The sequence below is a fragment of the Haemorhous mexicanus genome, chromosome 4, assembly GCF_027477595.1.
Source record: "Haemorhous mexicanus isolate bHaeMex1 chromosome 4, bHaeMex1.pri, whole genome shotgun sequence".
Lineage (NCBI taxonomy): Eukaryota > Metazoa > Chordata > Aves > Passeriformes > Fringillidae > Haemorhous > Haemorhous mexicanus.
In genome coordinates, this window is record NC_082344.1 from 12723245 (window position 1) to 12739936 (window position 16692).

At 34.9% G+C, this 16692-nt stretch overlaps 1 protein-coding gene and 1 long non-coding RNA gene across 5 annotated transcripts in view; one reads left to right on the forward strand and one right to left on the reverse strand.

Moving 5' to 3' along the window:
* The window catches only part of IL15 (interleukin 15), a 43608-nt gene that overhangs the window by 15964 nt on the left and 10952 nt on the right, over positions 1-16692 (forward strand). For 3 of the 4 annotated variants that reach the window (XM_059843831.1, XM_059843832.1, XM_059843829.1), the window contains 5 exons: positions 9934-10034; positions 10458-10539; positions 10682-10723; positions 11603-11746; positions 12274-12480. In XM_059843831.1, the coding sequence (XP_059699814.1) occupies positions 9934-10034; positions 10458-10539; positions 10682-10723; positions 11603-11746; positions 12274-12387 (483 nt within the window). In that variant the 3' untranslated portion in view covers positions 12388-12480. Of the gene's footprint in view, positions 1-9933; positions 10035-10457; positions 10540-10681; positions 10724-11602; positions 11747-12273; positions 12481-16692 lie in introns of those variants that run through there. The other variant, XM_059843833.1, reaches the window with a different exon arrangement.
* Positions 4210-10496, reverse strand: LOC132326100 (uncharacterized). The gene is made up of 2 exons (XR_009486132.1): positions 10362-10496; positions 4210-5603 (listed from the first exon to the last, which is right to left on the reverse strand). It is a non-coding gene; the product is annotated as an uncharacterized LOC132326100 (long non-coding RNA).

A 16692-nucleotide genomic window follows, 5' to 3' on the forward strand; every position in this document is an offset into this window, starting at 1 on the left:
TAGCTTTGCTACATGGTCTGAAAAATTTTACACATTTCTGCCTTTGTGTAAAAAGTAATCTTGAAAGTACGCTACATTTTCCAGGTATCTAGAATTAGTAAACAAAAGCCTATGTTTTTTGTAATTCATAGTCGAAAACTAAGAGAGAAGAAATTTGTTTTCTCTCAGCTAGATTGCTCAGTTTTGAAATGATGAAAATGTTCTCACAGTGCCTGGTGAATTGAAAGAAAAATAAAGAGGCCAAACCCACAAAAAAAAAAAAAAAAAAACAACCTGTTTTTGGGAAAAGGGTAGACACCAGCATTTCCTCCATTGGAATGTCTGGAAATAATACGTATGTTTATTCAGGTATTTATTCATTGTGACATTGTGATTTTTAGAAAACTTGATCTGACCTAAAAAAAGAAAGCTATGTTCTCTTAGGCTATATATGCCTGGTGTAAAACCAGTGCTCTTCAGAAAACTACATTATGAAGAGGCCTCATTACGTAATATTTTAATTTACAATAACGTAATATTTTAAATTACTTGCTATCATATTTTATGTTTAGAAGTCAACAGTGGCTATAAAAATTGAAATTTAAGCTGAAAAAATATTTACACAGGAGAAATTTTTACATAAAATTCTAATAAACTAATTAAAAAGCAAATATTTATCTATGCTGTAAGGAGCAGGGAGAAAAGGGCTAGAGAAGTTATAAACTTGCAAGTGCTAGCCCCAAATCTGACAAGCTTTATAAGCAGTCTCTTTTACTGGAAAACAACGATATATGAGGGAGGTATCAATGCTCTTCCCTTGGTATTCTCAGCTGGAAGTAGTTGGAGACTTCAAGCTTTGCTTGCAGTCTGCTCTGCTATTCCTAAATTCTGTGTGCTTCTCCAATTCGTATCAGGAGCATGTACCTATTTTAGCCTGTTATGAATATAACCTCATCCTATTACCCATAAGGTATGTACTACAGGAGTCAAGCATAGGCTAATGAAATGTCAATATATGGAACATAATTCTTCCAGCAGGATTTTCTGCAGGCCTTTGAGTGTGCAGAAGCTGTGTAAAGAAGTTCTAATATGAAACAGGTCATCAGCAAGATGACTCCTGTGGCCACTCTGATGCAAAACTGTTGTTAGCTGTCTATACAGTATAAGATAAAGATCAATAATGTCCTTCAGGCTCTGAAATCAAAAGATAGAAAACCCAGTGGGACAAAAACAGACACCGCAACTTGGAGGCTCAATGTCCATGTGTAAAACAAATAATAGCATTAAATGTAGCCTAATCAATTGCAAGATAAACTTTCTGAGACAGCCTACAGTACTGACATGAATGCATAATGGAAAAATCAAAAAATTAATTAGGAAGAACATTTTGCTTCCTGGGTCTGAAATGCTGCTGAACCTGTTCTTGCAAAAGCTTGGGAAATGTCAAGGTGTGTGTTCTCAGGATCAGTACAAAAGTCTAGTACAAAAGTTCAGAAATTCAACTGCTGGAGAGTAGAAGCAAAAATGAGTGAGCTTAGAAGCCTTGAAATGTGGAAGTTCCTGGTTTTAGGAAGGAAAGCGTGAAATTCTTCAGCATGCACATTTCAGCCTTACTCTGCTATGCTGATTAGCTAGTTTGCGTGTCCTATGGAGAGGGCACAAGGAACATTGGAGAGAGTTTGTGCTCTCTTGAGCCTTCAAATAATTTTGCATTGTTTGCATTGGCAACAGCTCTGGTTTTTGTTTGGGAGTTGGTGTAATCTATCAAAGTAGCTAGAATGTGCTGATATGTTCTCTCTAACCTGAGACAGATGTAACACAACCACATTTTGTTCTGATTTCATTCCCCTTCTGGAAATAGGCAACCAATGCTATCACTGAAGTTTTTAAAAAACCTCAAAGATTAATGTTTACATTACAGAGTCAGCTGGCTCCTTGGCTCTTTGAGGTCCCAAACTGAAATGCCCAGAGATTTATTATGAGCAGCATGCCATAGAGAACGCAGTCATAAAACTTGGGTATAAAGCCAAGTCTAAACATATTCCAGCATATAGTCAGCGATGTTTCAGTAGCCAGGTGGCAGCCTGGCACTCATGTTTCCCTACTGTCCTCAGTTGCATATTGGCACGTGTCTCTATGTGCATAATGCCTATTATGCTTTTTAGACCAAAAGGTGCCAGGTTGTATGTGAATGGCCATATATTTTTGCTAACTTTTAAATTTGATTACCAACCAGGAGGACTTTCCATGGTGTTTGGGTAGGTATCTGCCAAAACCCAAATGTATTCGCTATTCTTTGCAGGACAGCAAAGTAAATTGTTTGCAATGTTGTGCTTCCACTCAGAAGAAATAAGTACCTTGCTCTGGTGGCAGGGAAGCAGTAAGCTGTTTGGAAAGGAAAAAGCCTAATATACCACAGCAGGGTTGTACTGCCTTCAGAAAACTGAGTTGTGTTCAGGCACACAGTCTGACACACAGCTATTAATATCACTGGTCACTTTTCTATTTTTAAATAGAGACCATAAGTGTGAGGCAGATAAAACACTGTATCAGCCCTTGTTTAGAATGAAATAAGACTTTACCATTCAAAAATAATGAAAAAACATGTTTGAAAGAAAATATTATGGAGAAATCTGATCTTTAACTAATCCCCCCTGTACGCTTTACCACAATGTGGATGTTGCACATACACTACTACTGTATCGCACTCATCCCCTGTTACATGTAGAAAAAAGTGGTTCAGTGTGCAAACTCATAATGGCTACATTCCACAAAAATACACTCAAAATTTGCATGAAAGGGGGATGTTTCTGTAGCACACACACTAGAGCTTTTCCAATAGTCACTTCTGTATCCAAAGACAAGAGACTAAGAATGATTGTCCTGTTCCTGTAATTCCTATTGCATTATTATTTATAAGTGATTTGTAAAGAACATAAAACAGAAACAATTTGTTTTCCAAATTTTCTTTCCTTTTTCATGCCTATCCTATATGAAATAAATCTGTAGTAGAGATAGTTTGTTCTTCTTTCTTAGAATCCTGATTCTAGTTTTTTCTGCCTATTCATCTGTTTACAGTGGTCTGTATGCTGCTTCCTCAGTTTTTCAATGAATCTATTTTTCCCTGGTTAATATTTTGGTCAAATTCTCAAGAAGTTTGGAAATTAAAATTTCATTGGTTTCAGGAAAGCTATCGCAATTGTCACATATTAGGATTTATTTCTGCTCTTTAAAGAACATTAGGAACAGAAGCGAAAGTAGAATGTTTCAAACTGCATCATGCCTCTCTAATTCAGGATCCAGCAAATTCCAGTAAAAGTATCACTGTAAGAAAGGGCCATAGATTATAATTCTTTTTTAAAAAAGCACTGAAAATACTGCCTAACTTCACAATTTTGAGAACTGGATTTGCTATTTTTAGTCTTTTATCTATTACAAGTGTGTTATAGATCTCTATCAGTGTATGGTCTTACTCACAGACTTTAAGCTGAGTATTTTGCTAAGGATGAGATTTATTTGTCTAGCAGCTGTTCCTGTAGCAACTATTTTTATGGCCTCAGAGTTTCCAATTTACTGCATCAATATGACAAAAATTTTTAATTTTTTTTTGCTGTTCAAGTTTACATGTTTAATACGGTTTTAGTTGTTAATATCCTACCCTAAAGGCACAGAAATTTAATCCATAATTGTGTTCTCACTCCCTGTTGGGTATTTGTTGCTATGATAAAAATACCACAAATATTATTTACAAAGAGTGCCTAACAGCAAATGTATAGATCAGGACACATTTTCCTAAACAAACTTTAGTTCTGGCTCTATTTTGTGTGTTTTATTAATGCCCTTTACATTTTTAATCTCGTTTTATTCTCACTGCTTATTTATCTGTGAGACCTTATTCTGAAAGGCCTATTAACTAGTTAATACATATTGCATCCTGAAGGGTGTCATTTGGGGATAAATGGTCAAATATAATCATCTGTGCCTTACAAATGAGTTTTTTACTCTGTACTTTTTCTTTACTGTGTATTTGAGCTAAGTTATTTTTGCCACTAGCAAAATGTAGGGAGTCTCTGTGCCAATTGTGTTTGGCAAGCTAACATAGCATTAATATTATATATCCTTGCATCAAGAAAACATTAAGTTGATCTTTCACAATTTGAGGAGTGACTGGTACCTTGAAAAGACTGACATCACATGGAAGGATGAAAAGAGAAAAAAGCATATATTAGCTTTCTTTTCTGGCTGGATTTTGCCACCTGGCAAATATAAGGTCTATAGCCAAGGACAGGGCACATCTTCACAAGGCAATAGTCTGAGCTCTGGGCCTCAAGCACACTTTGCAAAAAGAATAAAGGTCAAAAGAAAATATTTAACCTCTTGCATTTCATGTTCTGATGTTTAAGGTATTGAGTGGAATAGCAATGACTCTGTGACCTTTCAGCAAAATTTTCAAACAGGCATTGCAAACTTCACTCTCTAGCATAAATGCCAATTATCAGGAGCATACAGGAGAAAGAAGTACTGCCAATGCAAATCAACAGTTACTTTAGCAAACAAAGAACATATAAATGCAAAATGTGATTAAACTAAGAGAATCTCCTGCCATGCTGATTACTGAGAGTACTCTTTTGAAGGTTAACACTTCTCTGATACAAGCAGCATAAGCCATGTAGGATAGTACTCCACAAGAATGTCACCACTGCACAACAAAACCAAGAAAAGCTGTAGTTCTTGGTGGGAGAGAGGTGAAAGGAAAGTAACCAAACAGAAATCATATTTAAAGAATACCCAGTTCTATTGCTGAGAAAACTGCTTTAGATAAATACAAAACTTTAAAGAAAGAACTTAATGTCTTAAAAGCTTAAACATTTAACAAACCAAGGCATGGTTTGGCTCTCAGCCAGACAAGCATTCAGCCATGTGATTCAGTTTACGACCTAGTAATTCTATTGGCTTTTTTCTGGTTCAGTACAAGCCAGACAGAAGCATGAAAAGCTCACTCTTTACATTAAAACTTTGAGGAGGAGAGCTGCTAATAACACCTGGTGGAGCTTGAGGGCAGATTTCCTGGTAGGAAGGGAGAAGAGTACTACAAAGGATTCAGGCACCATGATAGTGTGGAAGCAACTCTTTAATAGTTGCGGCATCAAATGGCATTCAGAAGTCACCAGAGACGTGAAATAAGTTTTTTTTGGCAGTGGTTTGAGGGCTGTACATATAGGTAGCATCTGCAACAGAGTTTCTTATTGTCTCAGAGAACATTAATATGGTTCTCTGTGCTTATAAATTTGAATTAATTACATTCTGGCTTTTTTTTTTTGTTTGTTTCCCTTTGGTTTTTTCCTATTAGAAGCCTGAAGGAACTTAGGGATGAAAGAGCAGAGACATTCTTCAGTGAATCTTCTTTGACTTTCAGCTCTTACTCCCTGACAAGGCACTAAGAACATTTCTTTTCTCTAAAACTTACTCATAATCCATGAAAATTTGATTTCAAAATTACTTATTTAAGGGCTCAGTATGGAAACATCTATCTAGTTCAGAAGTATTGCTTTATTTATGGGCTCCATTCCTCTTCCAGTCACTTCCATTAGTTTATGAAACCTTTACTCTCCATGGCTCCACCCCTGGAAAAAAAAAAATAGAAAAGAATGTTCTTTTGGTACAAGACTAGGGAAAAAAGTGGATTTTCTTCTCAGTGTTATAGACTCTGATATTCTGTATGCTTCTGAGCAGAGAGAAGGAGCTCCAATATTATGCACAATACAAAACCTTAAATAGATGCAGTGCTGTAGTTGTGCAGTTACTTGGTACTTTGTCCCCTTGAAGGTAATTGCACTAGAGCAAGAGGACAGAACAATTAATTAGTGGAGCCAACAAGCAGAGGATAGCAGAGCAAAAGCCACAGGGTGAGATTTTGTTGGGGGAGGAGGCAGAGTTCACTAAAGGAGGCTCTAATTATTGTGGCAAAAAAAAAAAAAAAAAAGCCCGAAGAAGAATTGCTGCAACAATGCAAATGAGTGGGTGCAAAACTCAGCTCTACATGATGTTGAACACGGATCTAAAAAGACCCCTACTTTGTGCATGAGACATTTCTTAATAAAAGGCCAAAGGACTGGAGAGAGCTGGAGGTGATGGTAAGATTTTAGAGGGAAATTTGCAGCAGTAACAGAGAAAAGAAGATTTAAAGTACTTTGCTACACAGGAAGCCAGAGAGAAAATGCTGAGGACACATATTTTTAGAACAGGGGAGAAGAAAAGACCGACTAAAATAATAATAATAATAATAATGAATAATGTGCAAGAAGTCTATTGTGCTACAGAAAGAAAATAAGAAATGGGAAAATAGATTGTTACGAGAGAGAGGTGTTTGAGAAGGCTGATTTGCTCATGGGAACAAGGAAAGGGGGCTGATCAAGGAAAAAAGCTGTATGCTGGAAGTCAAGAAGTTACAGAAAATTCAAGAGTAATCAAAAATTAAGAAGGTTAGACTTCAGGGCTCTAGGTTTCTTTAGAGGGTGAGGGTTTTTGCAAATGGTGAAAGACTCTCAGGACATTCCAGGATTTTGAAAGAAGTGAACATAAAGTTCTGTCAGGGAAACATATTGAGGTCTGAGCCACCAGTTGTGAAGAAAGCACTGGCAGTAGTTCCCTTTTTCCCATAGAAACTGAAAATAGTATCACCAGTTTCTAAATCCCTCATAAGATCTGAGTACATTGTATGCTTCCGGTCTCTTGTTTTCAAGAACAAGGAAGCAGATGAGGAATAAAGATACAAATAAAGAATAAAAATACAGTTCAAAATAGGGAAAAAAAGAGAATACCTTTGCCAATAGAACCAAATGGCATAGCCTGAAAAGAAATGTTCTTATTTATGAATATCTTATCTCAAGGATTCAAGGAGACATTTATAAGCAAATATTAATAAAGATGTTTAGATATATGGTATTTAGGCAGAAACATGTGATTTTAACTGTCTGTGTTTTTCCATAACATGTAACTTAAATACTTAAAAAAACTTGAATATTTTCTCTTGAGCAACTTAGATTATTGTTTCTGTGACAGCCAAACCAGCAAAGTCATTGGCTGTTTCTGCTTTGTTAAAGAAAGGTTTTTTCATTTGCTTACAGATTTGTTTCTTTAAAGAGAAAACAATACTACTGTACCTTAGATATCACTCAGAGGTAACTGCTCTTAAAATGCTTAATTTAAATTCATTATTAAAAAACAGCATTCCTTTCCCAAACATTGTGTACATAATAACTGATTTTTGGAAGAGCATATATTCACTTCCAAAGGCTTTAATCTTTAGTGTAGCAAGTAATCAGGACACAAGCTACAAGCTACCAGAGATGTAACGAAGATAGAGAGTAATTAGATAATGATTACACAGAGTAAGAAATCAAAACCAGACATTATATTAAGAAAATTTTTACATTAAAACATTATGTGTTCAAGGCAGGAGAATCATTTGTAAAAGCTTCTAAGCCAACTAGCAATCCTTCTGTTGTTGAATAATAGTTTGGATGAAAGAATTAAGAAATTCAAGTAGAAAATGGCCCTGCATTGGGTCTGCAAAGGAGTGACTTGGGGGATATAGGTGAGACTGAAACCTCTGTATGAACAAATGGAGTACCCTTTAGAATATGCATATAGTATATTTTTCATGTATTTATCATCAGTACAAGATTTCTATTACTTCTAAAGTCTAAGCATTTATTTTACACTAGCAATTACAATTTTATTACAATAAAGGTTACCTACAATATTTAGGAAAACCAAAGATGCAGACATTCAATCATTAAGAACACAGTGTTCAGTGTCATTACAGTGAACAGTTATTTAAAATAGGAAACAAATGACAAACTAATGATAACCTTGGTCCATTATTCACTAGATATCATAATATATTATTTCCTCACCATGAAAACTTTGTTCTGCAGCATAAATTTGACAATTCATTTGGACTGGGCCTCCCTCTCAAATAGATTTTTTAAGGCCCCATAACACTAATTATAAATTACAAAGCTGTTTTGTGCTTATAGACCCATCATAAGTCTTTCATATTTTAATTTGTTGCCACTTCATCTCATTTCATAAAAACTAGCTTGTAGAATGATAAAAATGTTTAGCTATTGTAAAATATTTCTATTTTACTTTAAATTATTTTTTTAAAACTTGGGGTTAAAACATGTTTTCTTCTGCTGTATCCACCAATCAGGTTTTAAATTTCTTTAAATACACTTGGAGTTTCCCCATAAGGCTACTTCTGACTTCAATTAAATAATAATAATAATAAAAAAATAGCCCAAACCCAACCAAAATAGTATATTTTCTAAGGATTAGCATATAAAATGAAAGAATGTTGTATGCAGATTTAACAAAAACAAATGAACAAAATCCAAACCCAGAAGAAATACCATAGCAATTTTTAATCAATGCTAACCGTCAAAAAGATAAAGAAAGTCTTTCTGTCATACTATAGCAAAGTTATTTAGCTCTTTTGACCATATCCATGCACTTAATAATTATTTTCCTTTTTTATCCTGCACATTTGAAAAATATACATGCATAAGTACTTAATATTTTGAGTTTAGTACTCATGTTTTCAATTTCCATTTGTTGTGGAAGCACTGACAGGTTTAGCCTTGCTTGTAGACCTACTTTGGCTGACCATAACACAGCATCCTCCATATGGAAATTGTTCAGAAGATGTAGGAGATGTTACCTGCTCTGCCCTTACTGCAATTTAGATTGTCACAGTATCATTCATTTACATAGCTTTTATTTAACAGGTTTTGGACAAGCAAAGGGGATAAAAAGGGACTGACCCTGCATCCCATTATTGAATGTGGAAATTTTATGTAGGATTAGGTAACTATGCTATTTCAGCTCTATCTTTGGGAATTGGAAACAAAATAATTGCAATGTATGTAAAGCATTTTCTATTTAAGGGAGTAGCAAATATTTTTAAAAACACTTCCCAGAAGTTCTGTCACACATGTGATCATTACTCTCCTGGCTCTGTTTTATTAAGGTGGCTTTCAGCAAGTGAGCCGCAATCCTGATAGTGCATAGACTGACCTCCCATTTGGATATTTTTACTGCTACCCAGATCTTCTTTTGTTAAGTTTTCTGGTCCATCTTAAAATATTTACTTGCAAGTTTGCAGGTAAAGAAATGTCATTTGAGTCAGTTATAGAGTATTGCATGTTGGATAAGGAATAAAACCTTGGGTCAAAACCACTGCACTGCAGCAGATAATTAACCTAAGCCTGTGAGGGAACTTTATCAGCTAAATCAAAGGGTTTGTGACTTTGGAACCAAGGTTACTGGGCTGTGTGTGCACAGGGAAATGTTTCCCGATGGATAGTGCACAGCTTTTCTCAGCTTCTCCTTACTTCCAGTTGCTAAACTCCACGAAGGAAATTCCTAAATGCATCACTGCCCACTATTAGACACACACAAACTGTGTAAAGAAATGTAAGTATATACTATATCTAAATATTTTATTTAACATTTGTACACATAACTATAGTATTTGATGCATTCAATGTAGAGTCTCACATATATGCAGCCACAGTATTGGAGTTAAAGTTATTGGCAATTAATTGAATTTGGGTAACAAATGGAAGCCAGGGGAGAGGTGTTAAACTAAAGTTATTTAATATTGACTCTGCATTAAATTGCAGCCTGCAGTATGAATTGATAAATAAATAGGGAGCCCAGAATGAGTTCAGGTTTTCACAGTGTGCCTTCAGCATCAGATTTTCTACCAACTGTTTGGTAAAGTCATTATGTATTTCTCCAAGCTACAAATCAGTTGGTCTTTCCAGCTACACACAACAGGGTTTTGTCTTTATTGGAAGTCTTGGAAAATTGGTTAATTAAGTCAGTACTAAAGCAAAATTCTGTGGAATCAAATTGTGACAAGGTATCACTGGTTGTGTCTTCCAGAAAACACACCTGAAAAGTATTTGTCTGCAGTATCTGCTTCTGAACAGCCATTGCTTTTGCCTTCTAAAGAATGGAATGGGACTAATCATCTTCTTCCTATGGTAACTACAAAGTTAATGTCAATCAGACAGTAACTACAAATTATTTATTTTTATTATCACAGCTGTTACTTGTCTTCAGTCACTTCAGAGAGTGGACTTGGAATTTTATTTTTACACTTTAAAAGAATTTAAAGTATTTTACATCAGGTAATTGAACCTTTATCTTGCATTATGTTCTATAAATCTGGCCTTCTAGAAAACCCACATTGTTTATACTGTGTGGGACATGAGATACAGTTTTTATGTATCTGTGTGATTTTACGATTTGTCAAATATGCTTGCTTGCCCCAAACATTTACCATATGAATTTACATGTAAACACAGTACCTGTAATATCTTAAAATGCTGAGTCTCTTTTTTCAGCATAAATGTTGTAGATCCCTCCTGTTTAGCCTAATGGTCGCTGTGTTTCTTCTGTTCTAGTGCTTATGTACCAAAGACAGAAGCCAGTCGTTGCAAGTGGGCAGAAGTTCTGGAAGATTTGAGAAGGATCAAGACATCCAAAGTAAATAGTCAGCATTTCATATAATCATAGAAGAAAACTTAATAAAATATTTAGCACTGCAGTCAGCTAAGAAGTGCTAGAGAGGGAGAGGGGTGGTGTTTGTTAGCTAATGCTTATAATTCCAACTCTTATTTTCTTGTAGGATATTGATGTCAGTTTATACACTGCAAACACAGATGAGGATGTAAGTAAACTTCACATATGACCACAACTAATGTTTAATATGGTGGCTTCATAGCCTTATTAGAAATTTTCCCCTAAAGTAGACTTGTTCTGATTTGATAAATGTGTCTAAAATCAAATATTTTGCCTTGGAATAAATAGTTTTTCTAATCAATATGCTTATGATAAATTATGCAAGCAGGTATTAATTATCCTTATTTAGTCATCTGCTACTTAAATTAATCAATTGAAAGTGATGATCAAGGCCATGTTGGATGGGGCTTTCAGCATCCTGGCCTACAGAAAGGAGTCCCTGTGCATAGCAGAGAGGCTGGAAGTACAGCATCTTTAAGGTCCCTTCCAACCCAAACTATTCTGTGATTGTGTGATTCACAATCATTTTATCAAGGCAAACAATGCTAAAATAATTCTGGAGTTCATTTTTCATTTTTCATTTCATTTTTCATTTAACGGAGCATTACCTACTTCCTCTACTCTCTTACAAATTCTGAATTCTGGTCTCTGAGTTAAAGTGTTAAAACTTCTAAGAATAATATTAAATTAATTCCACTATGTTTAGTTATATGCCAGGTTCCTACCCTAATTAATTATTTTCCTATGTTATTCACTAAGACACTATGTTTCACCCCATCTTAGCAAACTGCTTGGTCTTTTTGTTCTTAGCTCTCACAGCCCATCTCTGCAGATATTCAAATGTATTTGAATAGTAAGAAAATATGCCCAGTAAGTAAAAATCAGCCTCTTTGTGGCTGATTTTAACTTTGATTACATCTCACTTATATAATACTTGTGTTTTAAATTATATAATAAATTATGTCCTACATTTGCTTATTCACTTTTTAACCATAAAACTATTGCAACTGCTTTTTTTTTTTTCCAGGAAGAATGCCAAGAACTTGTAATGAGGTGCTTTTTCTTAGAGACAGAAGTGATAATTCAAGAATGTCGTATCAAAAATTGTAGTAAAATACAGGATGTATGGAACATATGGAAAAATGGAAATGACAGCTTCGAAAAAAATAAGGTAAGCAATACCAACAGTGTGTGGAAAAAAGGCAAATCAAAAATGTTTATTTGATAGTAGAAACACCTCTTTTGTTACATAAATGGTGGGATGAAAACTAATGAGATTCCAGTAACCTGTACTCGTAGTAATGAAAAATCAGTGTTTTTTAGAAAAAGGCTTTCAGGATTCCCATCAAAGCAAATACTTACATGCATGCTTACACATGTCACGGTGTTTGAATGTGTGTGTATAAATGACAGTTTGCAGCTTCAGTACTTGCAGTCAGATATGTTAGACACATGTAGAAAAAGTATCCTAATTTTCAGATGGACAATCATTTGCATCTTTCACTGAAGTGATGTACCTCTCAAAGATGATCCTATTCAAAAAGCCAGGAACTGCACAGGCCACGGAAGCCTCCACTTGTATTTTCCATAGCCATTACCTGCAGTGGAATTATTCCCCTAACAGGGCAAAAAACATAATTCTCTATCAGAATGAATGGCTTGGTATCCTGCTTTACTATTGCATTTTTTTTTTTTCAGTTGGCTTCCACAAAATCAGAAAAATGCAAAGAATGTGAAGAATACGAAGAAAAAAATTTTACAGAATTTGTACAAAATTTTGAAAAGGTTATACAAAGGAATTGCAAACACTGACCAAAAAGAAATAAGCTGGGAAACATGATTCTTACATGAACACCCTCATAGAAATTAGATTATGACCAAAAATAAACCAGAAAAAAAAAATTACGAACCTCTTGGCTATCTCTTAAGATATGTTTCTATTGTGGTTTTCAGGTAAGCTCAATTACTTCTTCGACTCAAGAACTCATAGTCAAAAATTAGAATATTTATGCGAAGACTCTTCTTTGCTTTTTCCCCCTTTTGAACAATGCTAGCATAAGGGCATTAAAAATTATCTCCAGTTTTCTCACAGAAAGTAAAGCTGGTGCTTGGTTCTCATAGCCAACAACAACATGTTCTGTTCCTTCATTTGTGCCTCTAACATGCCTTTATTCATTAATGTAATGACTACAACTCCCTTATTGATTACCAAGGATTTCAATTGAGATGTCAATGAAAGAAGTGTTAATTTAATTCTCTGAATAAAGGAAGTGACCAAGTCTCTTGCACTCAAAAAAAAAAAAAAAAAAAAAAAAAAAATCTATGAATTAGGTAGAAATCTTGGCTGTGAAGTAGGGTTTATAACTTTAGCCTCATTTTAGGAAAGAACTTTGAAGATACAAATCATTTTTGACCAATTATTGGAAATCATAATTATATTTCTAAGACTCAATGCAGTCACCTATCCTCTGGTATTTCTGTAATGTTGTCCAGTCTCCTTTGGGCTCTTTCTAAACTAACTCCTTTCCTCATGATTCATATTCATGTCATACCAGCTGCCATCCATAATAAGTAATTCTTTTCTCCAGGCACCTCCATTTCTCTATCTTCAGCTGATAAATGGCTGAGTCATTCAGCTGTCCACTTACTGGGAAGGAAGTTTCAATCTCATTATGGCAACAAACACACTGCCTGCTTCTTTTTTATTGTTGGGGTGCTCCCAACAGTCAGTCTTTAGCACTCTGAGGAGATGAATCTTCAGTAAACTGCAAGAGGAAGAACATAAATGTGAGCGTGTGGGATGTCATCTTCTGGGGGACTTGTAGTCAAACAGGTTGGTAAATTCATAAGCACATTGATATCAGCATTAATCACTGGTAGAAATATCACAAAATAGAAATAAATTATTTGCCACCATAAAACATCAAAACCAGAAGTGTTTATTGCATAGTTTGCATGAAATAAAATGGTCCTAAATTTTAAATTTTTCCTTAATTCAGTGATATGCACTGAATATGATTTTTCCTTACCTGATGTCATGTGCACAGGAAAGGTTAACACCAAGTTACAACTTTGGTCTTTAGTCGAAGAGATAAAGGGACTTTACTTATTTCTGGCTTTGAGAGGGAAGCAGAACACTGTTGATGGGGGAATCAAAGAACTGCTTTGCTCAGAATTTTCTTTATCTTGACCATTTTGAAAATCAATTTCCTGATTTAATTTTGTGTTTCATTAACTCATTTACCAGTGGCAAATATGTCAAATACTGTGAATTGATCTTTCCAAAAAATATTACTATGTCTGTGACCATTCAGCTTGTCACTCTGTTAGCCACTTTTTGTTGGACACTGGCCATATCCCTTTTATTTCATTTAACTTCCACCCGGTCCAGGTGCATATTCTGGGATTAAAAAAGGCCATTTGCTAATCTGGATCTCCAGCATTTCTGTTAGGGTTTACTTTTTCCTGAGAGCTAAGCAGCCATCTGAAAGCTTTACAACATCCTGAATCCAATTGTTATAATAATTATCTGGTTGGTATAAAGGATGGACTAAATTAAGGCCAGCTTGTTATTTGGTTGGTTTGTTTGTGGTTTTTGGTTGTGTGTGGTTTCTTGGGGTCTTTTTTTTTTTAAGTTAGGAAATTCATATGCATTCCAGAGGAAAAGTTTCAATATGATTAAAACATGGACACATCTGATCTGACTTCTTAGTCCTGCAGGCAGAACAATGGCTACTTTTGAAGTAAACATCCCCAGGTTGAAGAAGGTATTTCTTCTACACAGTGTTGAGTTATTTGTGTGGCATTTACTGGCTAATATTTTCTAACTGCTGTTGGCAAATATTAAGGAAAAGGTTAATACTGTATTTTCTCCAATGAATCCTTGTCAGTTAGGGGATTAAGGTGACTCATAGCAGAGTGTTTCTATGTAGAGAAAGAAAAATAGCTACCTTTTGACACCAAAAGAGAAGAAAAATGCTCTTCCATCAAAGTTTTGCACAACATAGTTCTGTTTTCCTGACTTTGCAATAATTTAAAATCTGCTTTTCCTTTCCATTCCTAGTACTTAGTATCCACATTTCTTGTCTATATACTAACAGGATATAATACAAGTAGCACTAGAGCAGATGATGTCTGACATCCTCTTCCTTCTTGATGTTTTATTGGACCGTGAAGATAAATATGAGTTGTTGATCCATAGAATATTGCCTCTAGTGGCTTCCAAATGTTTGAGCAACTGTTGATCAGGTACTGTTCAGATGATTTCATAGACATTTTAAATTCTGAACTGCAGATACCTTTCTTGTTAGGACCTTCAGTGTTTTGAGGAAAATATAAAAAAGGGAATTCTTTGCCTGCAGTGAGATAGCTGGGGGATCAACAGCAATTTCAGATTATTCATCTTGTTCATATGACTATGTGAGCAAAAAAAAAAAAAAAAAAGTAAAGAAATGTACTTTAATCTCCATTTCTGCTCCATGGGGAAAAAGCTCAGACAATGACTATTTGAGTCAGCCAGCCTAACACAGAGAGGTAGCACTTAAAATGGAGGGAAAACAGCATATTTGATATATCTATATAGATACATAGAGAGATTTCAACAGGTATTCTCCATAAATATAATAAAGCAGGAATTTCTGTACAGCATCAGGAGACTGATCAACATGACACTTAAAAGGGACATTCTGTAAAATCTAAAAGGCTATATCTTCTCTAGAGGCAGAGAAGGAACAAGCTTTGCTCATATGAATTCTATGGAATTTTAGTCTCATGCACTTATGGAGGAAAAGAAAGCTTAGCATTTTTTCAACAAAAAGCTCAAATCAGCACCTTGAAACTTTCTCCTTCCAACTATTTTCCCTCAGTGTTGGAGAATTCACCTATTCTTATCAAAAGGCTTAATTAAGCCAATTATAAACAACTTAAAGACAAAAGGAAATAAATATGTTTCATAACCTCACCCTCTTCTACATGCTTCTTTAATGTGGTATTTTCTTGACCAAGCCAACCCAACCAGGAATCAAATGACTTTGTAAAAAAGGGGGGAAAGATGAGGCAGTACAATAAAGAATGAGAAATCTGTTGAGATCACTGACTTGCCTGTGCCATGATATAAGCAGCTCACTACGTCTAAAAGTTAAAAAACATATAGGAGTAAAAGGAATGAGGTTGGAACATTAAAAGAAATCAGGGGATTTTCTGGGAATTTTCTTGAGAAATACCAAAGGCTAAAAAAGCTTATTTCAAATTTAACATACAAATTAGTATCTTATACCAGTTTTCTTCCTTCTGAGTCCTCAACCATACAAACTTTTCCCTTTTTATCCTTTTCCTAGTGGGACTCAATACTCCTCAGGGCTTTTCACTTCACTATATACAGAACTGTTTCTAATGAAGTGTTTTTACAAGTTTTACTAAAGGAAAACAAAGAAATGCAACTACTCATGTGTCAAGATGCTTGATTGAAATCAAATTAGAAAATCCATTGACAGTGCTGCTGAAAGAACTCTCATTAGACCCCAATACAGTATTTTGTTGTGCGATGAACGGAAGCCATCAGTTGTGGCTTTGTTTATTCAATGCCTTTCAGGAGGAAGCAACTGCATTCAGCTTTTCAAGATGAAATATTGAAGGTCAGTAATCCTTACAGACCCTTAATGGCTGCTCTACCACATCTGACAGACCTTGATAAACTGACAAAAGAGAATTTAAGAGATGTTTAAAATATACTTATGTCATTGGAATACAACACAAAGAACAATAACATTAATTGAATGAGTGTACCTGGGCCACAGATAAAACTAAGAAATCATTCTTTTTAAAAGTTGCCTTTCCCCGCTCTTCTAAGAGTCACATATATCCTGCAGTTAAAAATCTATTAAAAAAAAAAAATCTATCTGGAAATCTATAGTCTTGCAGTAATGTAGGACATATTAGTAATCCCATTTTGATGGACTTTTGAGCCATTAGTTTCCCAGTGAGTGAAAATTTTCTCTCAAGAAAAGAAAAAAAAATAATATTTCTTATAATTGATAGAATCTACAATTTTTCAATGGAGTACTGAGAAGCCAAACCTTAGTTTTGGACAATCTCAAGGCATTTAGATGCATTTCTTCA